Below are 19032 nucleotides of genomic sequence, written 5' to 3' on the forward strand. Positions count from 1 at the left end.
ATGAGGTGTCCCTGACAAGGACATCATAATAACTGTGCGCAGGGCCATTTGACCTTCTAGCAGAAGGGACGTAGGCATTAAGGAAATCTCAACACGAGAGGTCTGCGGGACACACTGGAGAAACTTGATAGATACAGGTGTAAACGGCTATGTGTCTCAACTGTCTGCTTGTGATCTGGTTGCCCAAGATGCATCTTTCAACCAAGCGTAAACAGGGCCGAATAGAAACTAGATACGCTTCATCACCCTTCCTTAGCAGTACTTACAGTGCAGCATCTCGTAATTACAAACACCAATACAAGGCAAGGTATTGCTCATTGCTATTTTATTGAGTTTATTAAGTGACTACAGGAAAGAGTAAAAAATGGTTTCCTGGTGAAATTCACGATTGAAATTAATGTGCAAGACAGGTGCAAAACAGCAGGGAGGAGCATCTTGTCATCTTAAGCTAGAAAAAAAACAAAACAGAAAATATGTTACACAACTTAAGGTGGCCGTCTCCTCCAAGTGACATCTGGACAAAAACAAACACATGTGCCCGGACAATCGGCCACAGAATGCTGTCAGTGCAGAAAGCCCACATCCAGAGAGCAAATAAACACATTTTGCCGAATGCATGAGTCATTTCAATAAAGGAGATGACAGCTCTTTTAAAATGGAAGTCGCTCTCTTTATTATCAGCCACTATTAGTCTAATACAGTCACCCATCCCGATTCGCGAATCTGACATTCACAGTTTCAGTTATTCGCAAGTTGGCCGTCAACAATTAACTGATAATATATGTTGGACGATGCATAAGTGAATAATATATAAACAATACTGCAAATGATTTGGATTACATAAAACCACACAGTACATAAATCTTAGTGTTATTTAATATGTGTAAGTGTACGTGCATCCTGTACCTTGAATATTTAAGGTTATTTTTGGTTTAAAAAATAGAGGAGGAGGAAGAAGATGAACAACCAAACAACAACAAGCGTGGGATGCCGGTATTTTGGTTTGGATACCGCCTTCACATTCGCAAGGCTTAGGTGGAGCAGATACACGTGAATGTGAAAATTTGAGAATAAAACTTGGGCACCACTAACCTCAAACCATAACAATCTGCTAGCTTGAACAACAAGAAATAGCTTTGTACACGTGCCTGTCATAAATCTGTGATATACAGTACTCACCACCTACAGCTATTGTAGTACCGAGAAGAAAAATACACATCAACTTAGACATCTAGCTACAATCGAAACACCTAAAATGCCACTCATCCAAGCAATCCAACAATACACAAAAACCATAGAAGCTACGTGTAATGTGCCCAAATAATGGAGGCAGACTATAACATCTAACAGGATAACAGAACAAAACAAAACCACTAAAGAGGTATGCATTTATGCAATAAATATAGAATTGGCTGAAAGAGAAGAAATGGCTAAATAAATGCTAAAAATATATTAAATATAAAATAAATTGATACAATTGGTGAAACATGAATAAGACATAGTGAAATTAAATCTGCAAATTGCCGCTCTATCCAGGAAAGTGACCATTTACATATATACTTCAGAGACGCTGCGATTCTGATCACACTCACCTCCACCATTGTCCCCCGAAGCATCAACTATAGAGAGGAAAAGCAATGGCCAACAATTTAGCAACACATGTAACAGTAAAACAGCCGCATGAACGACATCATCCATTCTCCGCACGGGTACTAGCGAACGTGTCCGCCCGAACGTTTATGACACGTTTGACGTCACTATGCTGCTCCGCGGACGAACGCCTGCTGCGCAGTTCGGGACACACTGCTCACGGTCAATTCGCTAGCCACCACTTTAAATACCAACATGGATGCTTTGGATGCGCTGGGGTAGTTTGCAAACCCTACAGGCTATTTACAGGGTTATAAAACTGTTACATACATGTAAATGCGTGTGCAGACTTGTCTCCAATTGATAATCTCACGCCAGCCAGCTGACCAAAGTCGGCAACCCTGTGAACTGGCTCTCAATTTGTAAAACACAGAGAAACGGACACGAACCTCACTGCCGTGGTACGTGTGCCGGGAATATCAGAATAATAATTAAAATCATTATTAAGAAAAATATACATGCAACACATTGTGCGCTTGTGCAAATGTCGCGGCTTGACCGGAAAAGAATGAGCGTTTCCGTGTACGCATACGCAGAGTGGATACGCAAGTGTTGCACTTGTGCAGAGAATACTATGTGTTAAATTGCAATGAAGTACTTTAGAAAATATAAAATCCCAATGTATGAATGATAAAACTTAACTGAAAACCGTAAAATGTTGGAGCATGCGCGATAAAGATCAGAGAGTGCTGTGAAATGTTGTGCGGTGTACTTATACGTGAAACCTATTGTGCATGCGGCCGCAGAATTGAAAGTGACAATTTGGGCCTTCAGCTTGCATCTGTGCTGTGTATAAAAGTCTGATTTGCGACACAACAAAATAAACAATAGATATCACTTGAAATTAGATTTTTTTCTGTCATCACGTGATATAATCCTCATATTGCAGAGCCTGCCCCGTATGTCAATAATATATTGTTAATTTCTGTGGCTGACAGTATATGCTCAGCTTGGATGTACTTTTCAGCAGACATCATTGTATCTGGTTAATCATGTAGACCTACTTTCAGTTAACACGATGGAATATGACATTTCTGAAGCTCATAATAAACTAGCATTTCATATTTTGCATGTTTAGACTACAAAATACTGCACTGCCATGCCTGGACTCTTGTATTCAACAAAATATATGTACATTAGACGCACTTAATGCTATGATATACATTTGCATCAAGGTCTACAAGTTCAAGTACTTTACTTTAACACTTTAAATATCTTTCCAAGCATGTACTTACTGGGGTACTTCAACTTATAATAGAGCACAGTTACCTAGTTTTTACTTTAACTTAACTAAATTGCCTGAGTACTTCCTCCACCACTGGATAACAAGCACATGTTACTGTATATATGGTTTAATAATCTCTGCAATAGTGTGAAAGTTTCTTGTTATTATCAGTATTTAATGTCATCGAACTCACCAGAATCATTTGTCTCATCGCTGCTTCCAGCTGTACAGGGAAACAATGGGTATTAATTTGACAACAGCAATGACAACAACATTAGACACACTGCTGCAGGAAGGTAAGTGTGTGACTGTCCCTCTAACCGGCCTGGTGTGTGACTCTGTGGGTCAGGAATGTAAGCCTGTGACTGTCCCTGTAGCTGGCCTGGTGTGTGACTCTGTGGGTCAGGAATGTAAATATCTGAGTGTCACTCTAACTTGCACCTCTTGACATTTTGCGGCACAAGAAATCATATCAAATTGGGCCCCAAAGGCAGACCAGTCCAATCCATTTTCCATAACCACACGCCAAAACCCCGAAACCCTATGGTCCATTCAAAGGTTTAACTAATTCAATTATTTTTTTAAACTTTTCCTTTGTAACCTGTTAGCTCTGATGTATGTTTAATGCTGTAAAACAAATGTGTCCTACTAATTTGGTACTTGTCCTGTAAACAAACTGGGTTACTATTATAAAGAAATATAAGTTTTTTGTTTATAGCATCACAGCTAGTTCTGTGTTAAGCCAAAATTATTGTCAACCTTATCTGCTCACCTGGTTCATTTGCGAACGGGGCTTCGGGAACAGATGATGCAGAGTCTGCTAAAGAATCATCTTTGCATGAGACACCAGGACAGAACTGATTTAGACTGAGCATGAATTACATTACATTTTTAGTTAGATAACGACAGGGAAAGGTAGTGAGGGACCGATGATGCCAAGATTTCTGATCAAAGTAAAGCCCGGTTACTTGATGCGGGTTGCAGTCGTCAGAGGTTTAAGAATCTCTGCAATAGCGTGAGCGTTTCTTATTATCAGTATTTAATATCATTGAACTCACCAGAATCACTTGACTCATTGCTGCTTCCAGCTGTACAGGGAACAATGGGTATTAATTTGACAACAGCAATAACAACAAAATTAGACAAACTGCTACAGGAAGGTAAGTGTGTGACTGTCCCTGTAGCTGGTCATTAGCTGGTAAGTTTCACTTAATCACACACAAAGGGCTTTGCGATATGACCAAAGTCTCATATCCCAATAATGATACATATCACTATAAAGCACATTTTCTGTAAATTCAATGAATGAACAGTTTATATAAATTGAGCACATGGAAAGATCTACAGTCAGGACCATAAATATTTGGACAAAGTTCATTACCATAATAAATTTTAAAAGAAACAAGTCAGATGCAGTTGAAGTGCAGACTTTCAGCTTTAATTCAGTGGGTAGAGCAAAAACATTGCATGAAAATGTGGGGAACTAAAGTAATTTTTCTACACAATCCCCTCCTTTCAGGGGCTCATAAGTAATTGGACAAATTAATATAACTGCAAATAAAATGTTCAGTTCTAATACCCCTTTGCAGGCAATGACTGCCTGAAGTGTTGAACTCATGGACATAACCAGACGCTGGGTTTCCTCCTTTTTAATGCCCTGCCAGGCCATTACTGCAGCAGCTTTCAGTTGCTGTTTGAGGGTCTTTCTGCCTGTAGTTTAGTCTTTAGCAAGTGAAATGCCTGCTCAATGCGGTTGACATCAGGTGACTGACTTGGCCATTTCAGAATATTTCACTTCTTTGCTTTAATAAAGTCCAGCCACTGGCAGCCACTGGCAGCCATGCACGCCCAAGCCATCACACTGCCTCCACCATGTTTTACGGTGTTCTTTGGATCATAAGCTGTTCCAGCCCTTCTCCATAATTTTTTTTCCCCATCATTCTGATTCAGGTTGATCTTGGTTTCATCTGTCCAAAGAATGCTGTTCCAGAACTGCTGGCTTTTTTAGATGTTTTTTTGCACAGTCCAATCTAGCCTCTCTATTCTTAAGGCTTATGAGTGGCTTGCATCTTGCAGTGAACCCTCTGTATTTGGATATATATGGTAGACTTGGATATTGATACGCCTACCTCCTGGAGAGTGTTGTTCACTCGGTTGGCTGTTGCGAAGGGGTTTCTCTTCACCATGGAAATGATTCTGTGATCATCCACCACTGTTGTCGTCCGTGGACGTCCAGCCTTTTTGCGTTGCTGAGTTCACCAATGCTTTCTTTCTTTCATTCTTTCTTTCTTTCTTTCTTTCTCAGGATGTACCAAACTGTGGATTTTGCCACTCCTAATGTTGTGGCAATTTCTCAAATAGTTTTTTTCTGTTTTCGCAACCTAAGAATGGCCTGTTTCACCTGTATACTAAGTTCCTTTGACCGCATGTTCTATGTTCACACCTTAATCTTCCAAATGCGAACATGACACCTCAAATCAACTGCAGGCCCTTTATCTACTTAACTGATAATGAAAGAACAAAGGAATTGTGTTTCGAGTAACACAATGGAATATCATATTTCTGAAGCTCATATATATATATATATATATATATTTTTTTTTTTTTTCTCTCGATACTTTATTGATCCGCGTGGGGAAATTGTCTTTACGCCTCCCTCAACTTGCTCTTTGTAGGGTAAGCTGTCTGCGAAGGGCAGCCACTTGTTGGGGCGCCCAGGGAGCTGGGGGTTAAGGGCCTTGCTCAAGGACCCACAGACATGTTGAGGCTGGGTTTGAACTGACGACTTTCTGATTACAGGCACAAAAGCTTAGCCCACTGAGCCACGCAACAAAATATATGTACATTACACGCACTTTACATATATGTATATATATGTATATATATATGTACATTACAAGAACCCCGTGCCTGCACCGATCGGCCGCTGCATTGAGACATATATTTCAACCCCTGTATTAGCTTAGTCATATCATCTTGTTTGTTTGACTCATCTGCCGGCCCCTGGAGGATGGGCTCCCCCTTTGGGTCTGGTTCCTCCCAAGGTTTCTTCCTCTTAGGGAGTTTTTCCTTGCCACCGTTGCCTTTGGCTTACTCACTGGGGGGTCCTTACGAGGCAGAAATGTAAAGCGCATTGAGACAATGTAATGTTGTGATAATGCGCTATATAAATAAAATTGAATTGAATTGAACTCAATTCTATGGTATACATTTGCATCAAGCTCTACAAGTTCAAGTACTTTAAATATCTTTCCAAGCAAGTACTTACTGGGGTACTTCAACTTGAGCACATTCTCCTAGTTTTTACTTTAACTTAACTAAATTGCCTAAGTACTTCCTCCACCACTGGATAACAAGCACATGTTACTGTATATATGGTTTAAGAATCTCTGCGATAGTGTGAAAGTTTCTTGCTATTATCAGTATTTAATATCATTGAACTCACCAGAATCACTTGACTCATTGCTGCTTCCAGCTGTACAGGGAAACAATGGTTATTAATTTGACAACAGCAATGACAACAACATTAGACACACTGCTGCAGGAAGGTAAGTGTGTGACTGTCCCTCTAACCGGCCTGGTGTGTGACTCTGTGGGTCAGGAATGTAAGCCTGTGACTGTCCCTGTAGCTGGCCTGGTGTGTGACTCTGTGGCTCAGGAATGTAAGCCTGTGACTGTCCCTGTAGCTGGCCTGGTGTGTGACTCTGTGGGTCAGGAATGTAAGCCTGTGACTGTCCCTGTAGCTGGCCTGGTGTGTGACTCTGTGGCTCAGGAATGTAAGCCTGTGACTGTCCCTGTCCCTGTAGCTGGCCTGTTGTGTGACACTGTTGGTCAGGAATGTAAGCCTGTCCCTGTCCCTGTAGCTGGCCTGGTGTGTGACTCTGTGGGTCAGGAATGTAAGCCTGTGACTGTCCCTGTAGCTGGCCTGGTGTGTGACTCTGTGGCTCAGGAATGTAAGCCTGTGACTGTCCCTGTAGCTGGCCTGGTGCTACACAACAAAATAAACAAAAGATATCGCTTGAAATGAGACTTTTTTTCTGTCATCACGTGATATAATCCTCATATTGCAGAGCCTGCCCCATATGTCAATACAGTATCATTAATTTCTGTGGCTGACAGTATATGCTCAGCTTGGATGTGCTTTTCAGCAGACATCATTGTATCTGGTTAATTATGTAAACATACTTTCAGTTAACATGACGGAATATGACATTTGTGAAGCTCATAATAAACTAGCATTTCATATTTTGCATGTTTAGACTACAAAATACTGCACTGCCATGCCTGGACTCTTGTATTCAACAAAATATATGTACATTAGACGCACTTAATGCTATGATGTACATTTGCATCAGGGTTTACAAGTTCAAGTACTTTACTTTAACAATTTAAATATCTTTCCAAGCAAGTACTTACTGGGGTACTTCGACTTATACTAGAGCACATTCTCCTAGTTTTTACTTTAACTTAACTAAATTGCCTAAGTACTTCCTCCACCACTGGATAACAAGCACATGTTACTGTGTATATGGTTTAAGAATCTCTGCGATAGTGTGAAAGTTTCTTGCTATTATCAGTATTTAATATCATTGAACTCACCAGAATCACTTGACTCATTGCTGCTTCCAGCTGTACAGGGAAACAATGGTTATTAATTTGACAACAGCAATGACAACAACATTAGACACACTGCTGCAGGAAGGTAAGTGTGTGACTGTCCCTCTAACCGGCCTGGTGTGTGACTCTGTGGGTCAGGAATGTAAGCCTGTGACTGTCCCTGTAGCCGGCCTGGTGTGTGACTCTGTGGGTCAGGAATGTAAGCCTGTGACTGTCCCTGTAGCTGGCCTGGTGTGTGACTCTGTGGCTCAGGAATGTAAGCCTGTGACTGTCCCTGTAGCTGGCCTGGTGTGTGACTCTGTGGGTCAGGAATGTAAGCCTGTGACTGTCCCTGTAGCTGGCCTGGTGTGTGACACTGTTGGTCAGGAATGTAAGCCTGTGACTGTCCCTGTCCCCGTAGCTGGCCTGGTGTGTGACTCTGTGGGTCAGGAATGTAAGCCTGTGACTGTCCCTGTAGCTGGCCTGGTGTGTGACTCTGTGGGTCAGGAATGTAAGCCTGTGACTGTCCCTGTAGCCGGCCTGGTGTGTGACTCTGTGGGTCAGGAATGTAAGCCTGTGACTGTCCCTGTAGCTGGCCTGGTGCTACACAACAAAATAAACAATAGATATCGCTTGAAATGAGACTTTTTTTCTGTCATCGCGTGATATAATCCTCATATTGCAGAGCCTGCCCCATATGTCAATACAGTATCATTAATTTCTGTGGCTGACAGTATATGCTCAGCTTGGATGTGCTTTTCAGCAGACATCATTGTATCTGGTTAATTATGTAAACATACTTTCAGTTAACACAATGGAATATGACATTTGTGAAGCTCATAATAAACTAGCATTTCATATTTTGCATGTTTAGACTACAAAATACTGCACTGCCATGCCTGGACTTTTGTATTCAACAAAATATATGTACATTAGACGCACTTAATGCTATGATATACATTTGCATCAAGGTCTACAAGTTCAAGTACTTTACTTTAACAATTTAAATATCTTTCCAAGCAAGTACTTACTGGGGTACTTCGACTTATACTAGAGCACATTCTCCTAGTTTTTACTTTAACTTAACTAAATTGCCTAAGTACTTCCTCCACCACTGGATAACAAGCACATGTTACTGTGTATATGGTTTAAGAATCTCTGCGATAGTGTGAAAGTTTCTTGCTATTATCAGTATTTAATATCATTGAACTCACCAGAATCACTTGACTCATCGCTGCTTCCAGCTGTACAGGGAAACAATGGTTATTAATTTGACAACAGCAATGACAACAACATTAGACACACTTCTGCAGGAAGGTAAGTGTGTGACTGTCCCTCTAACCGGCCTGGTGTGTGACTCTGTGGGTCAGGAATGTAAGCCTGTGACTGTCCCTGTAGCTGGCCTGGTGTGTGACTCTGTGGCTCAGGAATGTAAGCCTGTGACTGTCCCTGTAGCTGGCCTGGTGTGTGACTCTGTGGGTCAGGAATGTAAGCCTGTGACTGTCCCTGTAGCTGGCCTGGTGTGTGACACTGTTGGTCAGGAATGTTAACCTGTCCCTGTCCCTGTAGCTGGCCTGGTGTGTGACTCTGTGGGTCAGGAATGTAAGCCTGTGACTGTCCCTGTAGCTGGCCTGGTGCTACACAACAAAATAAACAATAGATATCGCTTGAAATGAGACTTTTTTCTGTCATCACGTGATATAATCCTCATATTGCAGAGCCTGCCCCATATGTCAATACAGTATCATTAATTTCTGTGGCTGACAGTATATGCTCAGCTTGGATGTGCTTTTCAGCAGACATCATTGTATCTGGTTAATTATGTAAACATACTTTCAGTTAACACAATGGAATATGACATTTGTGAAGCTCATAATAAACTAGCATTTCATATTTTGCATGTTTAGACTACAAAATACTGCACTGCCATGCCTGGACTCTTGTATTCAACAAAATATATGTACATTAGACGCACTTAATGCTATGATGTACATTTGCATCAGGGTTTACAAGTTCAAGTACTTTACTTTAACAATTTAAATATCTTTCCAAGCAAGTACTTACTGGGGTACTTCGACTTATACTAGAGCACATTCTCCTAGTTTTTACTTTAACTTAACTAAATTGCCTAAGTACTTCCTCCACCACTGGATAACAAGCACATGTTACTGTGTATATGGTTTAAGAATCTCTGCGATAGTGTGAAAGTTTCTTGCTATTATCAGTATTTAATATCATTGAACTCACCAGAATCACTTGACTCATTGCTGCTTCCAGCTGTACAGGGAAACAATGGTTATTAATTTGACAACAGCAATGACAACAACATTAGACACACTGCTGCAGGAAGGTAAGTGTGTGACTGTCCCTCTAACCGGCCTGGTGTGTGACTCTGTGGGTCAGGAATGTAAGCCTGTGACTGTCCCTGTAGCTGGCCTGGTGTGTGACTCTGTGGGTCAGGAATGTAAGCCTGTGACTGTCCCTGTAGCTGGCTTGGTGCGTGACTCTGTGGGTCAGGAATGTAAGCCTGTGACTGTCCCTGTAGCTGGCCTGGTGTGTGACTCTGTGGGTCAGGAATGTAAGCCTGTGACTGTCCCTGTAGCTGGCCTGGTGCTACACAACAAAATAAACAATAGATATCGCTTGAAATTAGACTTTTTTTCTGTCATCACGTGATATAATCCTCATATTGCAGAGCCTGCCCCATATGTCAATACAGTATCATTAATTTCTGTGGCTGACAGTATATGCTCAGCTTGGATGTGCTTTTCAGCAGACATCATTGTATCTGGTTAATTATGTAAACATACTTTCAGTTAACACGACGGAATATGACATTTGTGAAGCTCATAATAAACTAGCATTTCATATTTTGCATGTTTAGACTACAAAATACTGCACTGCCATGCCTGGACTCTTGTATTCAACAAAATATATGTACATTAGACTCACTTAATGCTATGATGTACATTTGCATCAGGGTTTACAAGTTCAAGTACTTTACTTTAACAATTTAAATATCTTTCCAAGCAAGTACTTACTGGGGTACTTCGACTTATACTAGAGCACATTCTCCTAGTTTTTACTTTAACTTAACTAAATTGCCTAAGTACTTCCTTCACCACTGGATAACAAGCACATGTTACTGTGTATATGGTTTAAGAATCTCTGCGATAGTGTGAAAGTTTCTTGCTATTATCAGTATTTAATATCATTGAACTCACCAGAATCACTTGACTCATTGCTGCTTCCAGCTGTACAGGGAAACAATGGTTATTAATTTGACAACAGCAATGACAACAACATTAGACACACTGCTGCAGGAAGGTAAGTGTGTGACTGTCCCTCTAACCGGCCTGGTGTGTGACTCTGTGGCTCAGGAATGTAAGCCTGTGACTGTCCCTGTAACTGGCCTGGTGTGTGACTCTGTGGGTCAGGAATGTAAGCCTGTGACTGTCCCTGTAGCTGGCCTGGTGTGTGACTCTGTGGGTCAGGAATGTAAGCCTGTGACTGTCCCTGTCCCTGTAGCTGGCCTGGTGTGTGACACTGTTGGTCAGGAATGTAAGCCTGTCCCTGTCCCTGTAGCTGGCCTGGTGTGTGACTCTGTTGGTCAGGAATGTAAGCCTGTGACTGTCCCTGTAGCTGGCCTGGTGTGTGACTCTGTGGGTCAGGAATGTAAGCCTGTGACTGTCCCTGTAGCTGGCCTGGTGCTACACAACAAAATAAACAATAGATATCGCTTGAAATGAGACTTTTTTTCTGTCATCACGTGATATAATCCTCATATTGCAGAGCCTGCCCCATATGTCAATACAGTATCATTAATTTCTGTGGCTGACAGTATATGCTCAGCTTGGATGTGCCTTTCAGCAGACATCATTGTATCTGGTTAATTATGTAAACATACTTTCAGTTAACACGATGGAATATGACATTTGTGAAGCTCATAATAAACTAGCATTTCATATTTTGCATGTTTAGACTACAAAATACTGCACTGCCATGCCTGGACTCTTGTATTCAACAAAATATATGTACATTAGACGCACTTAATGCTATGATGTACATTTGCATCAGGGTTTACAAGTTCAAGTACTTTACTTTAACAATTTAAATATCTTTCCAAGCAAGTACTTACTGGGGTACTTCGACTTATACTAGAGCACATTCTCCTAGTTTTTACTTTAACTTAACTAAATTGCCTAAGTACTTCCTCCACCACTGGATAACAAGCACATGTTACTGTGTATATGGTTTAAGAATCTCTGCGATAGTGTGAAAGTTTCTTGCTATTATCAGTATTTAATATCATTGAACTCACCAGAATCACTTGACTCATTGCTGCTTCCAGCTGTACAGGGAAACAATGGTTATTAATTTGACAACAGCAATGACAACAACATTAGACACACTGCTGCAGGAAGCTAAGTGTGTGACTGTCCCTCTAACCGGCCTGGTGTGTGACTCTGTGGGTCAGGAATGTAAGCCTGTGACTGTCCCTGTAGCTGGCCTGGTGTGTGACTCTGTGGCTCAGGAATGTAAGCTTGTGACTGTCCCTGTCCCTGTAGCTGGCCTGGTGTGTGACACTGTTGGTCAGGAATGTAAGCCTGTCCCTGTCCCTGTAGCTGGCCTGGTGTGTGACTCTGTGGGTCAGGAATGTAAGCCTGTGACTGTCCCTGTAGCTGGCCTGGTGTGTGACTCTGTGGCTCAGGAATGTAAGCCTGTGACTGTCCCTGTAGCTGGCCTGGTGCTACACAACAAAATAAACAATAGATATCGCTTGAAATGAGACTTTTTTTCTGTCATCACGTGATATAATCCTCATATTGCAGAGCCTGCCCCATATGTCAATACAGTATCATTAATTTCTGTGGCTGACAGTATATGCTCAGCTTGGATGTGCTTTTCAGCAGACATCATTGTATCTGGTTAATTATGTAAACATACTTTCAGTTAACATGACGGAATATGACATTTGTGAAGCTCATAATAAACTGGCATTTCATATTTTGCATGTTTAGACTACAAAATACTGCACTGCCATGCCTGGACTCTTGTATTCAACAAAATATATGTACATTAGACGCACTTAATGCTATGATGTACATTTGCATCAGGGTTTACAAGTTCAAGTACTTTACTTTAACAATTTAAATATCTTTCCAAGCAAGTACTTACTGGGGTACTTCGACTTATACTAGAGCACATTCTCCTAGTTTTTACTTTAACTTAACTAAATTGCCTAAGTACTTCCTCCACCACTGGATAACAAGCACATGTTACTGTGTATATGGTTTAAGAATCTCTGCGATAGTGTGAAAGTTTCTTGCTATTATCAGTATTTAATATCATTGAACTCACCAGAATCACTTGACTCATTGCTGCTTCCAGCTGTACAGGGAAACAATGGTTATTAATTTGACAACAGCAATGACAACAACATTAGACACACTGCTGCAGGAAGGTAAGTGTGTGACTGTCCCTCTAACCGGCCTGGTGTGTGACTCTGTGGGTCAGGAATGTAAGCCTGTGACTGTCCCTGTAGCCGGCCTGGTGTGTGACTCTGTGGGTCAGGAATGTAAGCCTGTGACTGTCCCTGTAGCTGGCCTGGTGTGTGACTCTGTGGGTCAGGAATGTAAGCCTGTGACTGTCCCTGTAGCTGGCCTGGTGCTACACAACAAAATAAACAATAGATATCGCTTGAAATGAGACTTTTTTTCTGTCATCGCGTGATATAATCCTCATATTGCAGAGCCTGCCCCATATGTCAATACAGTATCATTAATTTCTGTGGCTGACAGTATATGCTCAGCTTGGATGTGCTTTTCAGCAGACATCATTGTATCTGGTTAATTATGTAAACCTACTTTCAGTTAACACAATGGAATATGACATTTGTGAAGCTCATAATAAACTAGCATTTCATATTTTGCATGTTTAGACTACAAAATACTGCACTGCCATGCCTGGACTCTTGTATTCAACAAAATATATGTACATTAGACGCACTTAATGCTATGATGTACATTTGCATCAGGGTTTACAAGTTCAAGTACTTTACTTTAACAATTTAAATATCTTTCCAAGCAAGTACTTACTGGGGTACTTCGACTTATACTAAAGCACATTCTCCTAGTTTTTACTTTAACTTAACTAAATTGCCTAAGTACTTCCTCCACCACTGGATAACAAGCACATGTTACTGTGTATATGGTTTAAGAATCTCTGCGATAGTGTGAAAGTTTCTTGCTAATATCAGTATTTAATATCATTGAACTCACCAGAATCACTTGACTCATCGCTGCTTCCAGCTGTACAGGGAAACAATGGGTATTAATTAATTAGTGGTACCTCGGTTCTCAAACTTAATCCGTTCTGGACTCCGGATCGAATCCTAAAAAGTTCGAATTCTGATCAAATTTTTGTGGGCGGTGGTGGCTTGATGGTTAGAGAAGCGCACTTGTAATTGAAAGATTGCAGGTTCGAATCCCTGACCAGCAAGGCACCACTGAGGTGCCCTGAGCAAGGTACCGCCCCCAAGCACTGCTCCCCGGGTGCTGAATTAGCTGCCCCCTGCTATGTCACAATGTCACATATGGGTTAAATGCAGAGGACACGTTTCATTGTTGTGTGCTGTGGTGTGTTGACAATGACCACTGGTCACTAAATTCTAATTTAACAACAGCAATAACAACAATATTAGACATACTGTTGCAGGAAGGTAAGTGTGTGACTGTCCCGCTAACCGGCCTGGTGTGTGACTCTGTGGGTCAGGAATGTAAATGCCTGAGTGTCACTCTAACTTGCATATCGGGGTGGTTAGCACTGCTGCCTCATAGCAAGAAGGTCCTGGGTCCTGCTGCCTCATAGCAAGAAGGTCCTGGGTCCTGCTGCCTCATAGCAAGAAGGTCCTGGGTCCTGCTGCCTCATAGCAAGGCTATGGGTCCTTTCTGTGTGGAGTTTGCATGCTCTCTACGTGGGTTTTTGCTGGGGGCTCCAGTTTCCTTCCACGGTCCAGAAGCATGCCGAGTAGCTTGATTGGTGAGTCTAAATTGGCCCTGTGAGTGTGTTGGCGACTGCCCAGGATTGGTTCCTGCCTGTGGCCCTTGTTCCTGGGATAGGCTCTGTGACCCCAGTTGGGATTAAGCGGTTCCGGTGATGGATGGAAAGCATATGGGCGCTGCTATGGGTGGCTGCCCTTCGCGGACAACTTACTCTACAAAGAGCAAGTTGAGGGAGGCATAAAGACAATTTCCCCATGGGGATTAATAAAAGTATCTATTATTATTATTATATCAAATTGGGCCCCAAAGGCAGACCAGTCCAATCCATTTTCCATAACCACACACCGCAACCCCGAAACCCAATGGTCCATTCAAAGTTTTAACTAATTTAATTATTTTTTTTTACTTTTCCTTTGTAACCTGGTAGCTCTGATGTATGTTTAATGCTGGAAAACAAATGTGTCCTACTAATTTAGTACTTGTCCTGTAAACAAATTGGGTTGCTATTATAAACGAAATATAAGTTCTTTGTCTATACCATGACAGCTACTTCTGTGTTAAGCCGAAATTATTGTCAACCTTATCTGCTCACCTAGTTCAGTTGGGTACGGGGCTTCGGGAACAGTTGATGTCAGGAATCCGAAATAATCATCTTTGGATGAGACACCAGGACAGAAGTGATTTAGAATGAGCATGAATTATATTAGCATTATCCCAATTCAGGTGATTGTGTGAAAGTATTTTCTTATTATCAGTATTTAATATCATTGTACTCACCATAAATAATTACGCCATCGCCATTTTCATCTGTACAGGGAAACAATGTGTATTAATTTAACAACAGCAATAACAACAACATTAGACACACTGCTGCAGGAAGGTAAGTGTGTGACTGTCCCTCTAACCGGCCTGGTGTGTGACTCTGTGGGTCAGGAATGTAAATATCTGAGTGTCACTCTAACTTGCACCTCTTGACATTTTGCGGCACAAGAAATCATATCAAATTGGGCCCCAAAGGCAGACCAGTCCAATCCATTTTCCATAACCACACGCCAAAACCCCGAAACCCTATGGTCCATTCAAAGGTTTAACTAATTCAATTATTTTTTTAAACTTTTCCTTTGTAACCTGTATGCGTAATGCTGTAAAACAAATGTGTCCTACTAATTTGGTACTTGTCCTGTAAACAAACTGGGTTACTATTATAAACGAAATATACGTTTTTTGTCTATACCAGGGGTGTCAAACTGCAGTCCTGGGGGGCAGAGCCCTGTGTAGCTTAGTTCACTCCAGTCCTGGGGGGCAGAGCCCTGTGTAGCTTAGTTCACACCAGTCCTGGGGGGTCGGAGCCCTGTGTAGCTTAGTTCTATCCCTGTTCCATCACAAATGATTCAGCTCAAGAGCTGTGTGGTAATTAGCACAAGGAGCTGAATCAGGAGTGTTAAAAGAGGGGAAACCCAAAAATGTGCAGGGCTCCGGCCCCCCAGGACTGGAGTTTGACACCCGTGGTCTATACCATGACAGCTAGTTCTGTGTTAAGCCGAAATTATTGTCAACCTTATCTGCTCACCTGGTTCAGCTGGGAACGGGTATTCGGGAACAGATGATGCTGAGAAAGAATCATCTTTGCATGAGACACCAGGACAGAACTGATTTAGACTGAGCATGAATTACACTACCATTCTCCCAATTCAGGTTAATATTAAATTTCAACCACATCAGCAATTAGTAAACTCTTTTTATGAGGAGATAATGATAAATTCAATAGTGAAAAGTAATGAAGTGCATTTACTTTGATTCTGTATTTAAATTTAAAATATTAGTACTTAAGTAGATTTAACCATGGATCCTTTTGACTTTTACTCTGCTACATCTTACAGCAAATATTTATTCTATCTACTCTACTACATTTCTACTTAGTATTGTGTTTTTGTTATTCGGATGACAACAAGGAAAGGTAGTTGGATATCTAGTCTCATATCCCAATAATGATACATATTTCACTCATTTTCTGTAAATTCAATGAATAAATGTTTTACATAAACTGACCACATGGAAAGATCTATTTCTTATTATATTTAAAATAATTTACTCAACAAGGTATTTGCTCAACTTTTTCATTCATTTAGGACCTTTGTGCAAATTTGCAATGAAGTACATTAGAAAATATAAAATCTTAATGTATAAAGCATAAAAAGGTAAATTGAAAACCATGAACTTTTGGAGCATGTGCGATAAAGATCAGAGAGCACTGTGAAATGGTGTGCAGTGTCTGCATGCCTGAGATCTATTTTGCATGCGACCTCAGATTGGAAAATGACAATTTGGGCGTTCATGCTAATTTTCCGCTTGCATCTGTTCCGTGTATAACACAACAAAACAAACAATAGATATCATCCAAAATAATAGATGTTTTTCTGTCATAAATGGATTTATATTATCACATCGCACACCCTGATATATGCTCAGCTTGCATGTGCTTTTCAGCAGACATCATTATATCTGGTTAATCATGTAAACCTACTTTCAGTTAACACGACGGAATATGACATTTCTGAAGCTCTTATAATAAACTAGCATTTCATGTTTTGCATGTTTAGACTACAAAATACAGCACTGCCATGCCTGGACTTTTGTATCTAAGTATATATACACTTAATGTCATATTATATACAGTAGTTGCATCAGAGACTACAACTTCATTTACTTTTACTTTAATACTTTACATATATTTACAAGCAAGTACTTACTTACTTTTACCTAAGTAGAAGGACCCATGGGGTACATTTATGCCTGTTGGTACTCAAGTAAATTATACTTTCTCCACCACTGGATAAGGTAACAGGTGCATTATATTATATATTTGGGTTAAGAATATGTGCACTTGTATGAAAGTTTGCTCATCTTGTTATTATCAACATTTATTATCATTGAACTCACCAGAATCACTTTCCTCATTGCTGTTTTGAGCTGTACAGGGAAACAATGGGTATTAATTCAGTAGAAAAGCAAGACAATCCTGAATTATAATGGTACACAAATTGCTCTTTCACAGATATTAATGGTGCTTCTTCATCGATGGCAGGAGGATTAGCACCATGAGTCATGAACTGGTATAAGAGTCACCAGAGAGAGATTCACATTCGCGACCAGCTAACTGATGAAGGTATGAATAAGGACAGAGGTTCTGTTTTTGGTCCAAAGTGGCACAACAGGCACACCTGCTAAGAGGAACAGATGTGGAACAGCCTACGCAACCCAACAGGGATGTAAAAGATGTATGGCCATTAGGCATGTAACAAGGCAGCATTTTATCTTTCCGGTAATCACAAACGAAAACGGCGAGAAAGGCCCAGACAAGACAAAAACTGTGTGCAAACATTGTAAAAGACTGATAACATACACAAAGAGCACAACAAACATGCTTCGGCATGTCCACCGGCACCACAATGAGCTCAATTCACCACCGCCAGAGTGAAGATTATTAAAAGGGCAAACCACGCTAAAAAGCTGCACATGCAAGCCTTAGTTTATTCGGTAACGCTTTATATTAAGTGCACCTTCATAATGCATTCATTATGCATTCATAGAACATTCAGGGCACCTTCATAATGCATTCATAGAACATTCAGGGCACCTTCATAATGCATTCATAGAACATTCATAAGCAGCATGCAAGTACACTTTAACATCCTAACATCCCTTAACAGCTTTAATATACATTAATAACAAACATTACGTGATTATACAGTTATAATGTTTGTTATTAATGTACACTCACCTAAAGGATTATTAGGAACACCTGTTCAATTTCTCATTAATGCAATTATCTAATCAACCAATCACATGGCAGTTGCTTCAATGCATTTAGGGGTGTGGTCCTGGTCAAGACAATCTCCTGAACTCCAAACTGAATGTCAGAATGGGAAAGAAAGGTGATTTAAGCAATTTTGAGCGTGGCATGGTTGTTGGTGCTCAGTTACTGGGATTTTCACGCACAACCATTTCTAGGGTTTACAAAGAATGGTGTGCAAAGGGAAAAACATCCAGTATGCGGCAGTCCTGTGGGCGAAAATGCCTTGTTGATGCTAGAGGTCAGAGGAGAATGGGCCGACTGATTCAAGCTGATAGAAGAGCAACTTTGACTGAAATAACCACTCGTTACAACCGAGGTATGCAGCAAAGCATTTGTGAAGCCACAACACGCACAACCTTGAGGCGGATGGGCTACAACAGCAGAAGACCCCACCGGGTACCACTCATCTCCACTACAAATAGGAAAAAGAGGCTACAATTTGCACGAGCTCACCAAAATTGGACAGTTGAAGATTGGAAAAATGTTGCCCGGTCTGATGAGTCTCGATTTCTGTTGAGACATTCAAATGGTAGAGTCAGAATTTGGCGTAAACAGAATGAGAACATGGATCCATCATGCCTTGTTACCACTGTGTAGGCTGGTGGTGGTGGTGTAATGGTGCGGGGGATGTTTTCTTGGCACACTTTAGGCCCCTTAGTGCCAATTGGGCATCGTTTAAATGCCACAGCCTACCTGAGCAT

At 41.0% G+C, this 19032-nt stretch overlaps 1 protein-coding gene across 46 annotated transcripts in view; it reads right to left on the bottom strand.

Moving 5' to 3' along the window:
• Nucleotides 1-308: 308 nt before the first annotated feature.
• Nucleotides 309-19032, bottom strand: part of LOC140592059 (uncharacterized) — a 19765-nt gene continuing 1041 nt past the window's right edge. Inside the window, exons 2-19 of one of the 46 annotated variants that reach the window (XM_072713965.1) lie at nt 18785-18841; nt 17416-17445; nt 16046-16084; nt 15253-15282; nt 15068-15127; nt 13753-13782; nt 12833-12862; nt 11793-11822; nt 10696-10725; nt 9719-9748; nt 8686-8715; nt 7475-7504; nt 6321-6350; nt 3934-3963; nt 3648-3692; nt 3069-3098; nt 1593-1619; nt 309-448 (exon numbers count right to left, since the gene is read on the bottom strand). In XM_072713965.1, the coding sequence (XP_072570066.1) occupies nt 444-448; nt 1593-1619; nt 3069-3098; nt 3648-3692; nt 3934-3963; nt 6321-6350; nt 7475-7504; nt 8686-8715; nt 9719-9748; nt 10696-10725; nt 11793-11822; nt 12833-12862; nt 13753-13782; nt 15068-15127; nt 15253-15282; nt 16046-16084; nt 17416-17445; nt 18785-18841 (593 nt within the window). In that variant the 3' untranslated portion in view covers nt 309-443. The other 45 variants (XM_072713964.1, XM_072713976.1, XM_072713970.1 and 42 more) reach the window with 45 other exon arrangements.

Source organism: Paramormyrops kingsleyae, chromosome 7, assembly GCF_048594095.1.
Source record: "Paramormyrops kingsleyae isolate MSU_618 chromosome 7, PKINGS_0.4, whole genome shotgun sequence".
Classification (NCBI taxonomy): Eukaryota; Metazoa; Chordata; class Actinopteri; order Osteoglossiformes; family Mormyridae; genus Paramormyrops; species Paramormyrops kingsleyae.